Source organism: Leopardus geoffroyi, chromosome C2 (assembly GCF_018350155.1).
Source record: "Leopardus geoffroyi isolate Oge1 chromosome C2, O.geoffroyi_Oge1_pat1.0, whole genome shotgun sequence".
In the NCBI taxonomy this organism is placed as follows: domain Eukaryota; kingdom Metazoa; phylum Chordata; class Mammalia; order Carnivora; family Felidae; genus Leopardus; species Leopardus geoffroyi.
The window spans coordinates 58287578-58308979 of record NC_059333.1 but is presented as its reverse complement, the minus strand read 5'-3'; the positions used below and the strand labels follow the sequence as shown (position 1 = coordinate 58308979).

The 21402-nt window shown below is 42.3% G+C and overlaps 2 protein-coding genes across 9 annotated transcripts in view; one reads left to right on the top strand and one right to left on the bottom strand.

The window, feature by feature from the left end:
• The window catches only part of CD96 (CD96 molecule), a 95925-nt gene that overhangs the window by 53769 nt on the left and 20754 nt on the right, over nucleotides 1–21402 (bottom strand). For 7 of the 8 annotated variants that reach the window (XM_045501945.1, XM_045501948.1, XM_045501947.1 and 4 more), the window contains 3 exons: nucleotides 21187–21311; nucleotides 11289–11499; nucleotides 8186–8241 (listed from right to left, as the gene is read on the bottom strand). In XM_045501945.1, the coding sequence (XP_045357901.1) occupies nucleotides 8186–8241; nucleotides 11289–11499; nucleotides 21187–21311 (392 nt within the window). The remainder of the gene's footprint in view (nucleotides 1–8185; nucleotides 8242–11288; nucleotides 11500–21186; nucleotides 21312–21402) is intronic. The other variant, XM_045501946.1, reaches the window with a different exon arrangement.
• ZBED2 (zinc finger BED-type containing 2) lies at nucleotides 436–3094 on the top strand. Its single transcript, XM_045501952.1, has 2 exons — nucleotides 436–780; nucleotides 1025–3094. Exon 2 carries the CDS (start codon nucleotides 1830–1832, stop codon nucleotides 2481–2483), a length of 654 nt encoding a protein of 217 aa, XP_045357908.1. The 5' UTR covers nucleotides 436–780; nucleotides 1025–1829; the 3' UTR covers nucleotides 2484–3094.

Sequence of the window (21402 nt, the reverse complement as noted above, 5' to 3'; positions counted from 1 at the left end):
ATTTTTCTTCCACAGACACCCTCTTTAAAATGTTCCTGTCTCCTCTTGGTAGGTTCTCCTTCCAAAATATACATATATAAATATAGCATATACGTAAATATAAAATTTGTGCTTAAATTGTGACTATTCATTTATTTCACTCCAACTGAGAATAGAAGCCAATAACATTTCAGCTTTTCCAATGCTAGTTACATAATATAATAAAAAGCAACCACAAATCTGCTTTTCAACTTGTCACATTTCCTTCAACTTGGGAGGATTCCTTTCACTTCATCTTCCCTTTTGTGCAGGCTCCCTGGCTTCTCTACTGACTGTATTTACAACATCCGGAGTTTCTGAACCAAAAATTGAGACTCATGGTCTGACAACTGGACAGAACATTTGAAAGCACAGGTGTTACTGGGGCGTGTGGTTTCTCTGCTGAAACCTCACCCTTTCCCTCCTTTAAATATTTTTCTTTGCTTGAGAGGCCAGATGATCTAGTTATCTGGAAACAGAACCAAGACTAGTAGGTGCTTGACTTATTGTTTTACTACACAACATTTGCCAGAACATCTATTTTCCGGGGTGGGGGGGGGTACAGAGAAATGCGTGCATCTTTGTGTGGGCAGGCAGAGACACGCCCACTTGGAAAGGCATCGTCCCTGGAAGTGGGAGGGAACAGGACCTGTGGGTGCCCTCCTCCTGGGGGCAGAAGTCAGCTAATAGCTACCCACAGCGTGTGGGAGCACTCACCCTGCACCAAAGCCATCAGAGACAAGCTCGGGGCCTTGCTTGCCTGTAAGTACCCACTTGTAGGGCTGTGGGGCCGAGGGAGGGAGGAGAGTGTTTACCAACTGTTTGGGATTGCAAAGCTTGGCGGATAAAGCTCTCAATCACTTAAGAAATGACCCAAAAAAGGAGGGAGAAAACAGGCTATTTCTAAAAATTTAATTGTCCATGTATTTACTTAAGTGGGGTGCAAAAGCCAAACATTTAGAGTAAGCTGCTGTCAAGGAGGTCTTATCAGCTATTGGCTTTGCAGGTGATGGTTCCCCCGGGAAGGCAGAGTATAAGCTACTTGCTGAGGACTGCCGGGAGACAAGTCGGTTGAGATGTGCTCTATGTCCTTCTCCTCTGCGTGGGCCAGCTCCTCCTGCTGAAAACAGCTAAGTCTGCTGGAATTCTTGGAATCTCGGCCCCAGAGGGACCTCGCTAGGGGCAAACCGATCTCACCTTGGGAATTTTATTACCCAGCGTTTGGACTGCTTGTTCCAACAGTTCTTAGGAAGTGTGAGTGTTTTTCACACCAGCATCTCTCTGTGCTTGCTTCTGCCTACACTGAGGACGACAAGTGCTGCCCCGGCCCTGGGGTTCCCGAGCAGCCTGAGGGTTCAGAACCTCCAAAACCCATATGTAGACCTCCGGGGGCATAGAAACATTGGAAGCAGCCAGGAGGCCAATCAGGAGAAAACCTAACATTTTCAATATTCAAAAACCACTCGCGGAGGTGGTTGATGTAGAGAACCCTGAATTCACCGAAGAACTTTGTAATTTCTGGACTAATCTGTGTTGTCGTTCTGGTGTACACAAGGAGGGATCAACACATATCTGGGGCCTGGAGGGAATGTACCTGGGGGCCTCGGAGGCCATTTTGTGTGGCTCTGACTCACCCTGACTCTCCCGTGAAGCGGAAAGGAGGAAACATCACACCAGGTGTGGCCAGCCTTTGGCCATTGCTGTGAATCCCCAAGAGTTACTGCAGTCCCTTCCCAATTACTCATTTTTGCCTTCGCTGTGGTTCAGCCAAGACTTCTGGCTCAAGGAAAGCTGTTAAAAGACGAGACAGGATGAGGCGGGAAGAGGAGGAAGAGGAGGGAACCAGGATGAAGGCAAAAGGAGACCTTGAGATGAAGGAGGAAGAGGCAATCAGTGAGAAGGGAGAACCGGTTGGCCCTTTCGCGAGCGCCATGCCCACCTCTCTGCCGCACAACAAGGGGTCCCGGTTTTCCGAGGTTTGGGAATATTTCCACCTGGCCCCTGTTCGTGCTGGCCACCACCCCAACCAATATGCCACCTGCCGCCTGTGTGGCAGGCAGGTGAGCCGCGGCCCGGGGGTTAACGTGGGCACCACAGCCTTGTGGAAACATCTGAAGAGCATGCATAGAGAGGAGCTGGAGAAGACTGGCCATGGTCAGGTGGGGCAGCGCAAGGACTCCAGGTCCCAGGGGCCCCAGCTCCCCATGGGTATCGAGGGCGAATGGGCCCGGCTCCTGGAGCAGCTGGGGACCCTGGCTTTGTGGGCCAGCCAAAGGGAAAAGGAGGTGCTTAGGCGGGAGAGGGCAGTGGAATGGCGGGAGAGAGCAGTGGAAAGGAGAGAGCGAGCCCTGGAGGAGGTAGAAAGGGCCATCCTGGAGATGAAGTGGAAGGTGAGAGCTGAGAAGGAAGCCTGTCGGAGGGAGCAAGAGCAGCCTGCAGCAGCTCATCCTTTCCATTTTGTTTAAATCAGCCTGGGAGGTATCTATCCTGAAGACACAGACTTCAGGCTCCCAGCAAAGAGCCACTTTAGCTTAAATATAAAGTATTCTGTCTTTAAGACAAAGAGTGCATAATAGGAGTTAATCTCAGCAGTTCTGAATTGACCAAATACTTACCTACAGGGCCCCTGAAGGCTGTCCTGATCAAAACCTCAAAACGTATTAACTGAAGATCGCTGTTGTTTTGCCGCCATGGGTCTGTGAGTTTGGGTGCAGAATGGACCATACTGTCAGTGGTGATGAGTGAAAATAATGGGATTTATGCCTAGCACTTGGTTCGCGGAGCTGAGGGTTCTGATAGTTGAGGTTGGCCAGGTAGCTGGAATGTACCTATGTGACCAGCTCATTCTAAGGGACTCTGCCACGAGCAGAGCTGAGGCTTCCTGGGGCTGAGGCCTTTGCACACATACTGGTGGTGATTTGAGAACTGGGTACAGGGCTTGTTCTGTGGGGCCCAGCTGTGGAAGCACATAGAAGCTTGAGCCTGAGTTCTCGGGACCCATCCGATGTAGGTCTTTTCTGCCACTGGTGCTGTGTTGTATCATCTGCTTACATTAAAGCTGTGTCACCAGCAGAAACTGTCTGAGTCCTGTCTTTTCAACAATGTAACACGTACGTAATTAACGTACAATCAGCACAGAGAGAATTAAAGATTTTTCAGCTCACTCGAAAGAAACGTTAAGAATAGAGGATGTAAAAACTTATTCATAAATATTTAAAAATATAATCTAATTTCATATTAAGGTCTGTTAAAGAGGGAGATCATGAGGAAGAGAGGAGAGAAACTCAGAAAGGAAAAAAGAAAGGTGGAGAGAGGCGGTGAGTAAGGAGAAATAAAAAACAGAGGCAGAAAACCAAAACAGAAAGAAAAAGGGACAGAGAAGAAGTGTGACATGGCAGAAGAGAGACAGATCCCTCCTCAAAAATTCACCATGGCAAGATGAGAGACGAAGACTATCTGGGAGACTGAAGGGCGGAGAACATTTTCTGAGGTTCTGAGGTCAATTTTAATGAGTTAAATTGCTTTAGTTTTGTTCCCACAGACCACCCATTCATTTGAACAGTAGGTTTTGGATTTTATTCCTGCCTTTGAGATGCTGGCTACAGGCCAACTGTTCCCTGACTTTTTAAAAAAAAAGACTGTGCATTTTGGAGGTGTCTGGGTGGTTTAGTCGGTTAGGTGTCCAACTTCAGTTCAGGTCATGAGCTCACAGTTTGTGAGTTCAAGCCCTGCATTGTTCTCTGTGCTGATAGCTCAGACCCTAGAGCCTGCTTCACATTCTGTGTCTCCCTCTTTGCCCCTCCCCCACTTGTGGGAGCACGCACATGTGCTCTCTCCCAAAAATAAATAAACATAAAACATTTTAAAAAAATAAAAAAAAAAACTGTTCATTTTTAAATACTCAGAGATGCTTTGAAAAAAGGGAACCTACCAGTCCATAAGGAAAGAACAATCTATTGAGGGTATGCCTAATATGGTTACTCAGGAATAGATTAAACCAAAGTGGCAATGACTGTGGCCTTTGGGTTGGAGCTGACTTTTAGTTTGGATGATTCCTCTAGAACCTATTTTTTTTTTTTTTTTTACTGGGTTGGAGGTGGAGTGAGGGATGGTGGGAGCTGGGGAGACAAGAGCTAATAAAGACAGTTTCTCTTTATCTTGTAAATAGATCCAAGCACTTAATGGGCAACGACCTCCCAGAAAGTGGAAAAGATCCTGGTGTCGTAATGGGGTCTTGTTTCCCTCTGTCCTCACCTGTGTGGCTCCCTCTTACTGCTCATTCTTAGACTGTCAGCAGCTCTAACACCCAGATCTGTTTTCCCTGTGAGCTGTTTGTGGAACAAGCACAAGTCCAAACATAGCTTGTGAAAATCCCAGACTGTACTGTAGGCTTGTAATCTCCTTATTTTTTTCTAGAAACTTGCCTGATATTAAAGGTTTCACTTACCATACGGTTTTCCAAAGGGATGTGGTGCCATTTTTAAGGCCCTTTCCAGCTAAGGTAAAAACTCAAGGACTCTCACCTTCTAAATGATGATGAGGGCCACTGAGAGTCCCATGACTGGACACTGGGAATCAGAGCCTTATTGTTCCATAAGATTCCAGGAAGGAAGGAAGGAAGGAAGGGAAGAAGGAAGGAAGGAAGGAAGGAAGGAAGGAAGGAAGGAAGGAAAAAGAGAGAGAGGAAGGAAGGTAGGTAGGAAGGAAGGAAGGAAGGAAGGAAGGAAGGAAGGAAAAGAAGAAAGAAAGAAAGAAAGAAAGAAAGAAAGAAAGAAAGAAAGAAAGAAAGAAAGAAAGAAAGAAAGAAAGAAAGAAGAAGGGAGGGAGGTCAGAGGGAAGGAGGGAGAGGAAGAAGCTCTAATACCTAATCTTAAACACACATACCCCCATACATTTGAAATGAAGCTTAAGAAGGTCAAAGAATCCACAGACTCAGGCTTTGCAAAACCACAATTAAATAAAGAGCAACAATCAAAATCTGCAAACAGACACCAGAACCATCCTGCTGAATGGTAATGTGTGTTTTTAGATTATGGTGTCTGTTTTACATGGCTCTTATGATTTTCACTTCTCTTCCTTTTCAGGCGTTTTAACCCCAGCTACTTTTGTTTCCTATCTTTCATGTTAGGTAGTTCTCTTTATATATTTTTTCACTTAACTTTTGTCAAACATAATAAAGGTAGAGAGTGATGAGGACAAGACCCATGGAGATGAAGGGGTTAAAGCAGAAAGCCCAGGTATAAAAGAGAGACATATGTGGTTCATGGAAAGACCGAACTGTTGAATAAACTCTGGGATTTTCATGTATCTCTCTTGTGCCTTCTTTTGCTACATCATCAGAGTAGGCTATTCAGGGCCAGGGTCTGTGGGCTGAGGGTTCTTTGGGCCAGCATCTTTTATTCGAATACTGTGTCTGCTACAAGAAGGGGCCCTGAGGTTTCAGCTAAAGACTCCTTTTCCATCTCAGCTGAGGAGGCGAGGCTGCATGCCATGCTGGAGCCCTGATGAAGCCTTGCCCCCAGAATGCACAAGAATATGACATCCACAGGAGTGACACTCTCTTTGGATATTGCTGGCATGTCTAAACCTGAGAAGTGTCATGGTTAGAATAATTTGGGAGCTTTTTGATTTTTCAGGCAAACCAAATTAACCATAAACTTCATTGCTTTAGTAATGCTGGAAAACATAACTCATAACTGACCAAATCCCTATTACTTTAACTCCAAGGGCTGCTGGTGGAGTGAATATGTAGTACATAGTAGGCTGGCAGTAAGTACAGGTTGAATTGGTTAATCTCTAAGAAATGAAGGGTAGGGCTGGAAGTTACCATACCCAATACTTATGGTTGCCAGATGGTAGATACTTTACATGTGTTCTCTCATTTGATCTTTATATCACTCTTGGGAGGTTGAGATCGTTGTCCATGTTCACTGATGAGGAAGCTAAGGAACTGAGGTCCCAGGGGTCAGAGTTAATAAGTGATAGAGGAGAATTCAGGCCCAGGTCTACCAGATTCCACAGTCTATGTTCTGTTTTTTCATTATCACATACTGTCTCCCAAAATCAATCACATAGGAGATTTATGAATACATCTTCAGATGAAACAGTGGATGAAAGGGAGCAGGTGAATGATAAATAATGGGAAGGAAAGAAATATTCCTGAGACATCTATTATGTTCAATATACTCCATTACTATGAATAAATTTAATTCCCCTAAGAGTCCCATGAAATATTAATCCTGATCCCAATTTTAGATGACTTAGTTGAGACTCATGGAAGTTAACTATTGGATGAAGATATGTAGCCAAGAAATGGTCGAATCAGGATTTGATATTAGTTCTGTCTGCCCCTGAATCATGGTCTCCTTTCATTATATCATCCTACCTGGTTATGGGCATGCTAAATTCTCATCCCAGCTCTGCCTTTTATTAGTGATTCAGCCAGTTGTGTAGACTCTTCAGGACACCATTTCTCATCCGTAAAATTATGGATGCCCCACCTATTTCAGAGCATCACTCAATAAAAGCATGTGGAAGGACTTTGAAGAGTTAAGAAGCTATTAAAAATACAATGGGAACTCTAAGAATATTAGAGTAAGAAATTACTAACGTTTGGCAAAATGTTAAAAGATCCACAGACAAGCCGTGTCCTGTCGCTGGTTAAATAGAGTTGGTGAGAGATTATTTACTAATTCCCCAGGAAGGAAGGTTCTCTGACTGTCCTAGTCGGCATCTAGGTAAACATGGGTACAGAAGAAGAAATGTGATAACATGTAAGAGAAAGTCCTTTTTTTTTTTTTTAAACTGGAATTCTTGGATCCAATCTTACGGTTCTGTATCTTGATTGAGTCCTTATTACCTGTAAACATTGGCATAAAGAACCAACAGGAAAACCTTATAAGAAACAAAGATAGCTGCCAAACGTGCCATTAGACTGTTAGTTTTATTCAAACTATTGAAATGATGTCCACTAATAAAATTGGAGTTAATTGTGGAAGAACAAAAAAATTTTAATTTTTTTTCATATACTCGGGACTATAACAGCAATTATCTAAGAGACTAATACATAAAATCAACAAAAGACACAAATATATGCCCATCTAAAACCATCCCATAGAGTTTGAGCTATGATTTGTATATAGCTGTCAAATTAAATGACTTATATTTAGGATCATTTATAAATGATCTTATATATAGGATCAGAAATCATAAGTTATGCAGTGTTCTCAGGATTAGAAGAAATTAGAATAGGAGTATAATTTTCTCTCATCTCATGTAGCAGAAAATGTTTGAGAGTTCACAAGAATATTTATTTTATTTGGGATTTCAAAAAGCTTGAATTAAGTCAAAATGCCCTGAGACAACTGATTAACACCCAGAGTAGTAATAACAATAAAACAACAGTAATAATGTTTACTGAGCACCTAATATATGCCATAGAGCATACTAAGAACTTTTCATACAGTATTTCATTTAATTCTTAAGAACAACAATATGCAGATGTTCTTCTTATCCTCTTCATACAGATAGAAAAAGATAGAAAAAGATGTGAAGTAATTTGCCCAAGGTCACAGCCAACAAGAAGAGCTGGCAAGTGAGCCCAGATCCCAGTGACTCAAGGCTGGGAATCACCTACAAGAAACTGAAGTCAAACAGCCCTACTCTACTTTCCTTTTTCACCTGCCCTTTCTCCTACCGCCTAAGAAATAGGCAGGGTTCTGAAGGAGTATAGAAGGGCACCTCTCCTCTTGTTACTCAAACCAAAGACTATAAGAAGGGCCGGTACAGGAAATGGATTAGAACGAATTAAATGCCAGCTGAACAAAAGCCTCATTCTCACACTAAGATTCACACTGCTTTCTGTCCTACTTTTCCTTCCCTAGCTTCTCCAATTTTCACTAAAGAGAAGTTTAAACTATTGAGATGATTCTTCCAGAAAATTTAAGGACTAAGGATTACAGATCGTATGTTCTGAGAGCCCTAAGTCAGAAAGTAAGTATTTCCACTTGGCTCTAGAATCAGTTCAGCTTCTCTTCTTCCTCACTAGCAATTAATTGGCTGAGGGCCAAGGAATAAGGTCCTTTGAGAAGATATTCTGACAATGATGTAACCAAACACACCTTGGCATATTACACTATAGATTTTCAAAGGCTTTAATGTGACTCACCTCTCCCAAGACATCCGTAGAGTTATTTTCCATAATCATGGGGATTTCTGGCTTAGCTTAAAGGCAAATAAAACACAGTTAGTGTCACTGAATACCATCTTACCTGGCCACTAGTGTGTGTGTGTGTGTGTGTGTGTGTGTGTGTGTGTATTCATCATTCATCAAATATTAATTCAACATTCACTATGTGCCCAGCTGTATGCTAAAGGCCTACGAAACAAAGGTGGACAAATCAACTTCACTGTCCTTAAGAAATTGACATTTTCATGGAAAATACAGATTTTAGAATACATCGGAGGATATTTCAGTGATTTTGACGTCCTGTTAGACTGTAAGTGCCCTGAAGCCTATTTTCATTCATCCCTCCATCTCTCGAACTTACCAGTGACCAGCACAAAGTAGACATTGAGTACATTACGTTGAACCAAAGTGGCTTCAAGTCAGTGCTTGAGTGCAGCAGACAAGGCTGTCTGTGAACCACTGGAGAAATAGTAAGCCTGTCACAGGCTGTCAGTGTCTGCTACATCTAGACGCATTTGCCTCTACTTGCTGAAGGCCTTTTGTTGGGCGTACCTGTGACCCTCTCTTAGGGATTTATTGGGCCTATGGGAGCTCCCTCAGTCCACAAGCAGGGCAAACTGGACGTCTAGTGAGCTAATGGCTATAACAGACAGGGAGTTGGTGGAGAATACCCCAACTTCCTTGCCTTTATCTGGGAGAACTCTGATGTGTATTCCCCCAGAGTTCCCTGGTGGGAATGAGCTCTGAGCCCACACTGGTAACTGGCAGGTTCACGTATATTTCATTATCTTCCTTCCCTTCCTTGGCTTTCTGACTCCTCTTCTGATGCTTCCCCCAATAAATTCCTTCAATAAATACTCCTCAAATAAATTAATTTAACTCAAATCCTTGTCTCAGTGTTTTCTTTTGGGGAACCCAAACCAAGATAGACCCGAAAACACTAATGCGAGGAGGGGTATTCTGGCCATTCTGAGCTCATATCTGCAACAGATGCTATTGGAATGAAGGACCTGAAAGAAAGAACAGTTACTGAAAGTTGCAGGGGTGCTACAGAGACATTCCTTTTGAGGCTCAGGACAATCAGGTTTAAGGGCTTAGAAGGGGGCAGGAGCGAACTTGGGATAGCAGGTGATGCCCTGCTAAGGAAAGTAAAGTCAAGAAGATCAGTGAGAGGAGAGCAAAAAGTAGCAAAGGAGCCAGGGAGCTTCTGGCCCCTGCACTGTTAGAGAGGGAGGTGTTATTCAGGACGAAGAAATAAAGCGGATTTAGGGCAACCACGCTGCAGTGGGTCTGTGCTACACTTGGGTACTTATTTTGAAGTTTCAAGTTTTTATTTTTGGTTTGTCCTATTTGAGGAATCACCGAGGACTGCTAAGTGGTTTCTGAATAAGACATGTATTATACTTCCATGCCAGGGCCACTAGGATATATACTTCGTGGCACACACAAAGAGTCTAAGGACTGGATGAGACAGGCCAAGCACAGCCTGGCTGGCCCATTTGCTAAAGGGGAAAGAGAGGAAGCAGGGAAAATCGAATGAATAGGCAGGCAGAATCTCCTATTTTGAAGCATCCACTGAGAGGAGATCAAAGAAGAAACAGAGACGTAGAGACAGAGAGGTGTAGACACAGACAGGGTGGTAAGAGTAAGATGTGAAAGAGGAAAAAGCATTCAAGACTAAGACGGAGGTCTCTGCCACAGAGAGAGGGTGTGGTTTAAGTGTTGACAAGGCAGTTAGATCAAGTTGGGGTGCAATAACCCTTGGTCAAACCGGACATGGTTTGCCCAGCTTAGAATCGACACGTGTTTTCACATCCTGGAGAGCTGCCTTCATTGATTTGCCTAAAGTCAGGCCAGATGAGTCAGTTTTGTGTTTGTTCGAAGACAGTCACGCCCCAGTAAGTGAGCCGACAGCGATATCGAAGAAAGAAATGAACAGTCTTTCCCACGTCTTCACAGAGCACTGTTCAGGCTCCAAAAGCAACATGATCATTAGGGGTGATCAATTATCTCCTAGCCCATCCACAAGGAGAGATGGAAAGAGGAGGAGGGAAGGAAAGGGAGCCAGAGAGAGAGAGAGACATAAGAAGAACTACAAGAGACTTCCAACTACATAAATCTTGGCTGGAGCTGCCTCCATCTTTACGAACTACAGTCTTTGTATTTCCCTCAAAATACTGAATTCTCTGATCTCTATTAATAATGCCGTAAGATTCTAAGTGAAAACAAAGATTATCCATTTGTCTGGTCATTCAGAGAACTGAGGGAAAATCTAGTAGCTCGTGTGCTCAGGTTTTGTGAGGTTATTTTCTCTCCGGTTCCCTCATTTGCAAAAACAATTAATGGCTCATCCACATCACTGCTTTTCTGTTTGCCTTCACTTAAAAATGACTTGGTAAAAAACACAGTTCTTGGGGACAAAGATGAAAACGATCCAAAGCCAGGGGTTTGGATTTTATATTTACTAATATTGCCTGGCCTCACTGAGCAAAATCGAATTTTCACATTTTCCGCAAATTTGTTCCCCTCAGAGCCTGTGAAACCTGAGTGGGCCATCGTGGATATTTCCGCTCCACACTTCAGTGGATGCAGGGACAGAGGGCCATCCTGCAGGCTCCTTCACTGAGGAGCTGGCCCTGCTGGGGGTGGGGGGACTCCTGCAGTTTCTCTGGAGCTGTGTTTATCGTTTTCCTTTTCTCACACTGTCCCTATTCTGCCTCACTCCAGCAAGCAACCAAGACAATTAGACAACTCAGTAATTAGATTTTGGCAGTTATAATTAAAGAGATTCCCAGTATTCTCAGGAAACATTAAAGTTGTAAATAAGGAGTAGTCACCAGGAGCCTGGCCACTCTATGGCTTTCAGTGTGATTTTATTCTATTAACTCAATCCTCATTCTTTAACTCCCTACCCTTATCCTCACCCCTAAGGTGAATGCCAGTATCAAGGTCAACAGAGCTCTAGAATAGCTACCCTGCGGGGCTGCTCTCCAGAGACCGGGGCACTTTCTCTGTAGGAGAGAACAAGGCAGGAAAAATGGACAGGAGGACGGCAGGGAGTCCGGAGAACAGAAGCTCTTACCAAAAACCTTGACTGTGGTGGAGCTCCTCAAGGTTTTACCAGGTCTGACCATAACGTGGCAGGAGAACTTCCGGCCGTCATCGTGGATTTGGATTGGAGAAAGGTAGAGTTTATAGTCTGTACCTAGCTTGACTCTGTCTTTAAATAGTGTGGAATTGCTGATGGAGTGACCTTGGGTGATACATGCTTCCTGAGTTCCGTTATCTTCCTGCTGAAAGAAATATTCCCGGTTACTCAGCACTCAATCGTGTCAGCTCCAGACTAGATGTTCACATGCATTAATTCATTTATATCTTGTAAAAAATACAGGTGATGGATGAAGAAGTGAAATTAAGAGATATTTGCTATGTTACTAGAGAAAAGATCATTACACTTGACTTTCAATGACTAGAGTCACCCTCTCCTAACAAGAATTGAAACTTGATGTTTCTCTGACTAGAACTTCCCCTTCATAACTTTCCATAAGGTGCGTATCAGCAGTGGGATTTGGAGGGCACAGCACTGGGGGCTAATGAAAGATCATAATTCTTATTTCAAGTTCAAGAATCTATTTTTTTAAGTTTATTTATTTTGAGAGAGAAAGCACACAGGTGGGAAAGGGACAGAGACAGAGATAGAGAGATAGAGAGATAGAGAGAGAGAGAGAGAGAGAATCCCAAGCAGGCTTTGCACTGCTAGTGCAGAGTCTGATGTGGGGTTTGAACCCATAAACCGTGAGATCATGACCTGAGCTGAAGTCAAGAGCTGGATGATTAACTGACTAAACCACCCAGGTGCCCCAAAGTTCAAGAATCCTAATGCTAAGATGTGCTGTATCCATTTTGCTAATTAAATCTTCATCTGGACCGGATGATTATGGTTGTCCTCCCTTCCACCTTTCCTTTGGAAAAGGTCTCATTTTAGCTCCCCGTGGGGCCAGGACCAGGATGAAGTAAAGAGGCTCTTAGCACTCACTCTCAAGGCCCTATCAGTTCAGGGTGAGTATCTGAAAGTAAGTGCCTTCTTCAATTTTGTGCCCCGGGCACTTTCTTGCCTCCTTCCCTCTGACCAGTCATGGTCCTTGCCCTTCTCTTTTTTATTTCTATGCTACCTTCATAGAGGACACATAAAGGGTAGACTCTGAATATTAATCAAAATTCCACAAATCAGAGTTTATTTGAAGCACTTGGTTCTTCTATTCCATATCGGTTCTTGCATTTATGAAGGAAAGCTCCTATTCTTCTTGCCATACCCAGAATTTCCATGGACAAGATCGCTGGGCAATCATCGTGCTGGTCAGTGTCAGTAAGTGTGCTAAGGGCTGGTGACGAGGGGACTCTTGAGGGGCACAAGGGTAGAGGAAGGGTTATGATCTCATTCTTCTATAAATAACTGAATATTCTCAGTTGAGTTGCTTTGAAAACATTCTGACACACCAAGTTTCTCCTGCAGATTCTACCTCAGGGATGAAACTCAGGCTGTAACATTTTTTAAAAGGTCCTCATGGGGCGCCTGGGTGGCTTGGTCGGTTAAGCGTCCGACTTCGGCTCAGGTCATGATCTCACGGTCCGTGAGTTCGAGCCCCACGTCGGGCTCTGTGCTGACAGCTCAGAGCCTGGAGCCTGTTTCAGATTCTGTGTCTCCCTCTCTCTCTGCTCCTCCCCTGTTCATGCTCTGTCTCTCTCTGTCTCAAAAATAAATAAATGTTAAAAAAAAATTATAAAAAAAAAAAAGGTCCTCAAAGGATCCAGGTCTGAGAACCACTGGTCTAACTCTAAACAACAGATTAATCAATCATTATGTGCAGAGATCAGGGGAAACGGAGAGAACTGAGATGAACAGCAATGCATTTGGTGGAGAAGTCACGAAATAATGAAAACAAAGATCCGTCACTTGGAACCTCTGGTTTAAATCTGTCAAAAAAAAAAAAAAAAACCCACCACTATACATATTCAGAGTAGAAGAAACAGAAGCTAGGAGAGTTAGAGAATTCAAGTATGATCTGGGAGCAGAAACAGTGGAAACATGAAGGCAGACTTTATTTAAATAGTTTATATAAATATTTCCAGAATATACTTAGTAGAAACTCTTACGTAAGACACCATTCTTTAGGTGACATGGGCTAAGATTGCTATCAGCTTTACATACAGATACATCGACAGTACTGTTTGTAAACAGTGATGCCCTGCTCGAGACTTACCCTGAAACAACGTACATACCTTTGACCCCACAATAAGAAAGGACCTAGGAGTCTGTGCTACTATCTTCCTAGTGAAGAAGCATATAGAAAATTAAAAGGAGACAGCTTACATTCTGGAGACAGGGCCCAAAAAGGAGCCCTCTGCCTTGGGTGGTGACAGAAGAAAATGGACGCGGTTCACTCAATGGCTGCAGATCTGGAGGCCAATAATTAAGGAAGCAGGCTCCCCCTGCAGGTCTGCACACTGAACTAACTTCTATACCTCTTGCTTCACTCACAGGTTCTCGTTTTGTGAGGATCTTCAGAGCTCAAAATGCTTTTTGGCCACTTAGTAAATGTCTCCCCATTGGGAACATTTCCATCTGTTACTTTGTAGTGGGAAGAAAGGCAGTCAGAAGCTGAGGTTGGAAACTAGGGAGACAAAAGCTGTTTTTCCATTATTGTGTTGCTGGGTGTGGCCGGCCAGGGTAGTTTAACTGCTGGAGGAGTTATAAAGGGGGCCCAGGCAAGAACCTGCAGGGAATGGCTGCCTTCGCCCAGCAAATGAGAGAAGAGGTGAGGGAAAAAGGAGCCCAGGCAGACAATGAAATGTCTGGAGCTGGAAGAGGGGAAACTAATACTAATAATATGCTACAGCCACTATTAAAGTTTTATATTCTTATTAATCATAGCTTAAATTTATTTAGCACACACTATGCTTTAGACATTGTGCAAAGTTCTTTCGAGTCTTTTTTTTTTTTTTTTTTTTTGATGTTTATTTTGGAGAGAGAGAGAGAGATAGAGCCCAAGCAGGGGAGGGGCAAAGAGAAAGGGAGACAAAGAATCTGAAGCAGGCTCCAGGCTCTGATCTGTCAGCACAGAGCCCGATGTGGGGCTCGAACTCGCAAACCATGAGATCATGACCTGAGCTGAAGTCGGACGCTTAACCGACTGAGCGACCCAGGCGCCCCTTTTGAGTCTTTATTTATTCCTATGACAATCTGGAATAAACTAAGGTTGAGTAATTTGCTCAAAGGTCAAACAAAGCAAGAAGGTGCTTAAGTCAGGGCATCAAAAAGCAGAGATGACCTGGTCCAGGGAAGTTAAACCTCAGAGACAACACGTACTAATAAAAACCAAACAATCACAAAACAATAAAAAGGACTTTTTGTTTTGTTTTGTTTTTTCGTTTTTGAGTATGTGGAATGAAAAATTTTAAAGAAATTCCAGGAAGCCAGAGGCCTTTATATACATCGTAGATTACAGAGGTGTGGACAATTTGTTGAGTGAAGAAGCTGTTTCATAATATAGTGATCTACCTTTGGTGATAGGGGTCAGAGAGTATACCTCTGATCTTACCTAATAATGATCTCAGGTAACCTTGTCTGCTGAAAACATACTGGTAAGAGGTCTTGTACAGAATCTTTATTCTTGCCTGGTTTTTTTTTTTTTTCTTCTTTTCTTGTTTTTCAAAGAAAAAAATTGGATAATGTGTAAAGGTGTTTTTTGTTTGTTTCTTTGTTTGTTTTTTGTTTTTTGAGAGAGACAGAGACAGGGCAAGCAGGGAAGGGCCAGACGGAGAGGGAGAGAGAATCCCAAGCGCACTCTGCACAGGCAGCTTGAACCCACAAAACCATGAGATCATGACCTGAGCTGAAACAAGAGTTGGACGCTTAACTGTCTGAGCCACGCAGGCACCCTCCCCTCTGCCTTTTTAAAACGTTTTGTTAATTTAGATAACTTTAAAAAATATTAATAAATATTTCGTTTTTAAATTTTTTTTTGATGTTTATTTTTGAGAGAGAGAGAGAGACACAGTGTGAGCATGGGAGGGGCAGAGAGAGGGGGAAACACAGAATCCGAAGCAGGCTCCAGGCTCTGAGCTGTCAGCACAGAGCCCGACACGGGGCTCGAACTCACGAACCACAAGATCATGACCTGAGCTGAAGTCGGATGCTTAACTGACTGAGCCACCCAGGCACCCCTAAAATATTAGTAAATATTTCTAAAACCCAATGGGATTCTCACTTCGGAGGAGCCATATGATTTAATGAAGAGTACAGACTGAATTAGCATACATACAGTATACCATGCTTGCCCTGACCCTCAAGTAATACTCAAGTAATAGTAGATACTCAAGTAATACAGACTGTCTTCCAGCCTCACTGATGATCAGTCTGTACTTCATGAGCATCCACTATCTGCAAGGCTAAACTGAAGCATTATAGAGAGTCATAAAATGGATCCTTTAAAGATTATCTTGTAATACGTACTCAGTATAGGTACTATGCTAAGCTGTTTAGTTGTATTATTTACAACCTCACAATACCAGCATAAAGTCAATACCAGAATCATCCCCTTTTACAGATGAAGGAAGTAAAACTTAGTTTAGGCCACATATCCAAAGTCGTACTGAATTCTGAGACAAAAGGAAAAACGTGTGCACCTGTAGGCACTTCTCAAATATTCTCCCATATTTTGACCAAGTGGAAAAATTAATTTAAAAAATCTACAATTAAAAAAAATGTTTTATGACCGTGTAAAGTTGTGGCCATGGGGGGCATGATGCCATGAAGTCCCAGAAACCACAGGCAAATTGGAAAATACTACTCCTTGGACAGCATACCAGGGTCTCAAAACAGACAAACAATGGCTTATGCTTATTTGAAATTTTGATATTTTATTCATCATGCATTTTCTCTAAGTTTTGATTTTATTTACTTAAAAATTATTTTAATGTTTATTTTTGAGAGAGACAGACAGACAGAGCATGAGTGGGGAAGGAGCAGAGAGAGAAGAGAGACAGAATCTGAAGCAGGCTCCAGGCTCTGAGCTATCAGCACAGAGCCCGATGTGGGGCTCAAACCCACAAATCATGAGATCGTGACCTGAGCCGAAGTCAGACACTTAACCAACTGAGCCACCCAGGTGCCCCTCTAAGTTTTGATTTTAAAAAATATTTCATTAAAATATGTACCTTAATTACTGATTTTGGGGGGCAGTCCCTTAAAATTTGCATCTAAGGAGAGGACCTTGCTCACCTCACTCTAATCCTAGCTCCTACGTCACACAGCTAGTAAATGGCAAGAGCCAGGATTTTTAAAACAATTTCCTTCCAAAAGTCATGCTGTTAATGACTGCGATGTTCAGCCTCATAAGAGTAGTAGAACAAACAGTCCTTGCCTTTTCTGCTTATAGTCTATTTGAGAAGAACAAATTCACGAGACAAAAAAAAAATCAGGACCCACAGAAGAGAAATAAATGGATAATTACATTTTGGACAGGAGTTGGGCAAAATAATTAGGATGATGAGGGTTGGGCAGGGTAGTACTGAACCATGAAAAACTCTTCCTGTGTCCCTTCATGACCTTAATAACAAGCCTTAAAATAATTTGTGGGTGCTTTCCTGTTTTTGTACTATAATCAGAATTTCCAATGCAGAAAAGAGGCATTGGTACTATTTGATTTAGTGATATTACCTCATCTCTGGGTTGGCCTGAGCTCCAGGTCAGACCGGTCTGTGAGGACCATACCACATGGCAGGCATTGAGCTATAGTATAGAGCTCATTCGATAAATTCTGTTAATTTTATCGATTGTTACTTCTTTATCTCCAAACTGCTTCTTATCTTCACACTTCCTCCATTTATTTTCCATCCAGTCAGTGCTGTCAAAGCAGGCTGCTTGCAAAGCTCCCCACGTCCACTTTTGTAGAGCACCAGAACAATATTTTTCCAGTCATTGCAATTGGTTGTCAGTTCTTCGTGGGTTGGCTACCACTTTATTTCTGATTATGGTGAAGACAATTGGGGTCAGCAGCTATCAGGTAGAAGGTGACAGTTTCATTTTCTGAATAGCAACGCTTCCCACAGGCATGGAAAGCTGACATTGTTTATAATGCCAGTCCACTTTTTGTTTAAACATAAAACATTGCAAATACTAAAGAAGAGTATATTGAAAAGATGCATTTATAGAGTTGTAAAGAAACATAAGCATCTAGGTTTTAGTCATGTGCTTTTATCACTAACATTGAACTATTTGAATCTGATAGAGTCCTCTCCTTTTTTTCCTGATGTGTAGGAGAAAAATCATGGGTCTCTCCTTCTTCACAAACTTGAGAAACAAACATTCCCTCAGCACCTCTCTACACCCCCACCACCAACTTGTACTCACAGGTCCCAGATCTTGGTATAGTACACGTCTGAGGTTTGCTGGCCAACTGTTCTTTAATTATCCAGCTCAAATATAATCTAAGAAGTTTTCCAGGTCCATTTGCTCAGAATCAAACCGTTCTCTCTCTAGGCTGCCATTTTTTTACATTTTTACTGAAACTGTATTTCATAGCAGGAAATATATTTGATGTCGTTTTGTATCCCTGCAGGACCTAACACTCAAAACAGATTCACAGATGTTTGCAGGATTGAATTGAAATTTATACTGTAGGAAATCAGGGTGATACTTTGGAATGAAAACAGAATATTAGACTCTATTTAGAAGCTCCCGGAATAAGCCTGAAGGATTTCCCAGATGACTATACACTTGTGCCCCAGGACATAAACTGGAAAAACTGCTACTTGTCCCTTATCTACCAACTGCATTCCCTCTAAACATAAACATCCTATGACTTCTTATTCATCATCCCATCATATACGGAAACCCGCAGTGCCCGTTGACAGATTAACCCTTTGTGTTTATTTGATGACCACTCAGGCTACATCAATGTTGGATACGCTATTTGCATCTGATGCCTTTCTACTTCAGTCTACTCACCACCCTGGAATGTAACTTCTCCACATGCTAAGAAACCACTCCACGGACACATTTAACACAGCCATTGCATGGGGTCAGGTACACAGAGAAAATCATTTTTTAAATGATAACTGAGAATCCCACTGATAACCCTTGTCATGAGGGTCCTAACAGAATTGATTAGATTTTATAAAGTTCCACACAGAAGACATGACTTTTGTTTTTCAGTGACCTCGACTACAATAATCGTAGTTTATAAAATCGTTTCCAGGGCTTGGTGCAGCCTCTGAAGTGGGAGCATTTTGCAGCTTTCCTGGAGCGACTGAGTTCAGTTCAGTAGGTTCCTACACTCTTTACTTTGTCTTCACCACCTGCACTCTTTAACCTTTTTCTAAATTCCACATTATAGCATGTTTTAAAAAACAATTGTCTTATTAGGACTATTATTGCTCATTTAACAAAAGATTAAGAGATGATTATTGCTCATTTAATAAGAGATTAAATACTGGGGGTGGGGGGGGGTGGTATTTACGTCCTCTGCAGACCTGTCACAGTCATGACTTGAAAAGCTGTCCTAATATGAGGACATTAGAGGATTTCATATCAGGCTTGCTGAACCCCACAGCTGCCAACACTATGGAGCACAGATGTAAACTAGAGGAGTAAATAGATTTTGATATTTAAAGAGGGAATGCACAGTAGGAATTTCATCAGCACATTTGCCAATACAATGTTCCCTTTGAAGAGAGATTTCTTCAAATCAAAAAGATCCCTCAAGTTGTCTGCATCATGGTGCATCCTTCAAAGTGACAGCATGGCTTGAGGTTCTAGAAGTTTAAGATCGCCTCGCTGTGTGACCTTAGGTGCCCTCTCTCTGTCCCTCATTTATCCTGAAGGTCCTGGCAGGATGCAGAGATAAGGTCTGCATAGTCTTCTTCATTTCTTTGAAGGAAACTGCTAGATAGAAGTTGTCTTCTCAGTTATCTGGTGATTGGTACGTAATGAGCTGCTCATTAACCATTTGAACAGCCAGCGTGAATTTAGTGACCATCAGTTTAATAGGAGTCCAATGAATAGGACTATGAGGGGAAGGGACAAAGAGAAACAGAGAAACAGATGCGTTCAATTATTTATTCTCTATTGAGGGCCTGTGTTCTAAGTACTAATTAGATGCTACGGAGTTTTGAAATGAGGGGCACAGCTTTTTGCTCTGGAGAAGCTCAGTTGACACTTGCTTGGAAAAACAGATGACCCACCCTTTAGGTAAGATAAGAACACTATAGATCAACTTACTCGCCAGCATAAATCTCTACAGTCAAGCTTTGTTAAAGTATATTATTACTGATTGCAATTAAACTTGATTGTTCCCATTGATAGTGAATTTGTGATAATTACAGTGGAATCTTGCCCACTGGCGGGAAACAGGGATAGCGCAAGCAAGGTGTAGATAGTACACTTCCATTGCTGTAACGTTTCGTATAGCCAGTTCTTGCCCTCTTGAGACCATTTCCACTTTTCAACTTTTTTCTGCGATTGTTTGTTAAGAACAATTGAATTATACTAATGATATGTGCAATGGTAGGAAGATTTGCATTTTAGAAACCAAACCTTATAAAGGGAGGAAAAAAAGTGTTTTCTGATGGATGACAAAGAGACGCTGTAGCTCTTAGAAGAGTTTGAGAAAGTTATTTCCGAACATTTTTTTCTTTTCATCCTGACTATTCAAAAAATATCTGGAGGGGCGCCTGGGTGGCGCAGTCGGTTAAGCGTCCGACTTCAGCCAGGTCACGATCTCACGGTCCGTGAGTTCGAGCCCCGCGTCAGGCTCTGGGCTGATGGCTCAGAGGCTGGAGCCTGTTTCCGATTCTGTGTCTCCCTCTCTCTCTGCCCCTCCCCCGTTCATGCTCTGTCTCTCTCTGTCCCCCCAAAAAATAAATAAACGTTGAAAAAAAAATTTAAAAAAAAATATCTGGACAGTGAAAGCTCATCCGTAGTTTGCATTTTGAGGCCTCCTTGCAAGTCTATTATTTTGGGTTTGGCACATCCTCAGAGAAATCTTTGTATAGGAAGGGTCTAGTTTCCAAGATAGTCCATAAAAATTTAGGTAACTTATAATATGCATTATCATTTATGCAGATACAGTATTTTATAAATTGTATCAGCCATTACATCCATGGAGATCTAGGAGTTCTGCAAAAATTTTTAAAACCTGTGTTTGATGACAATCTAAAAATTAATCATATTCTGGATCATCTAAAGAAATACCCAATTAGGTGATTCTCAAAACTGTGTTTATGGTTATCTTTATTTTATTTTATTTTTTTTGTGTGTATTTATTTTTGAGAAAGAGTATGACTGGGGAGGGGCAGAGAGACGCATGCGCATGCACACCCACACCCACACCCACACAGAGGATCCAAGCAGGCTTTCTGACAGCAGAATGCCCGATGGGAGGTTCGAACTCATGAACCATGAGATCATGACCTGAGCTGATGCTCAACTGACTGAGCCACCCAGCTACCCCTTCTGCCTATATCTTAGAAGCATTAGAGTTTGTCTTTCCCGATCTAAAGAAATGCTGTGTATTCCCCAGGATGCAGCAGCAAGGGTTCTAGGAAAAGGGGTTTCTCCCTCTGTACGTGTTGTTTATAAAACAAGTATTTGCGAGAAGGGGTTTCTGCTGGATGTGGCTCCTCTCCAGGGCACCATCATACTCCTTCCTCTCTGTAATCATGGTTTGGTATATAGCTTGAAATGGAAACTAACCTTTAGGAACTAATTTTTAAATTACTGTATTCATAGACCTGGAGGCTTGCTGAGTTAGAAGGAATCTTAGTGCCCTCCCTTCCCTCCCCCGCCAGTCCCCCACCTTCCACATAATGCCTGCTTTTCCTCCTGTGTGCTTCCTTCCCTATTATTACTTGTTATTCATTTTTATTTCATTAATATTTAAAGATCATTGCAGTTATTCACTGAAAAGGGCAACACTTACCACCAACCATGCAAAGGTGAACTCAGACGAAATTGCTGAGGAGATATTTTGAAAGCATGGTATTTCCAGAGTCTGATTTATCTGTACTTCTATTAAATGGCTGCTTCTCCGTTCATCCTGTGTAGCTATAACAAAACATAGGTGGCAAAGACATGAACATGCGATTGGTTTCTGAAATGCTTTTTTATGAGAGAAACAGGAACAGTTTTACTATAG

Excerpts from the sequence above, each read along its gene's own strand:
- ZBED2 (XM_045501952.1), top strand. The coding sequence starts at position 1,830 with ATGAGGCGGGAAGAGGAGGAAGAGGAGGGAACCAGGATGAAGGCAAAA.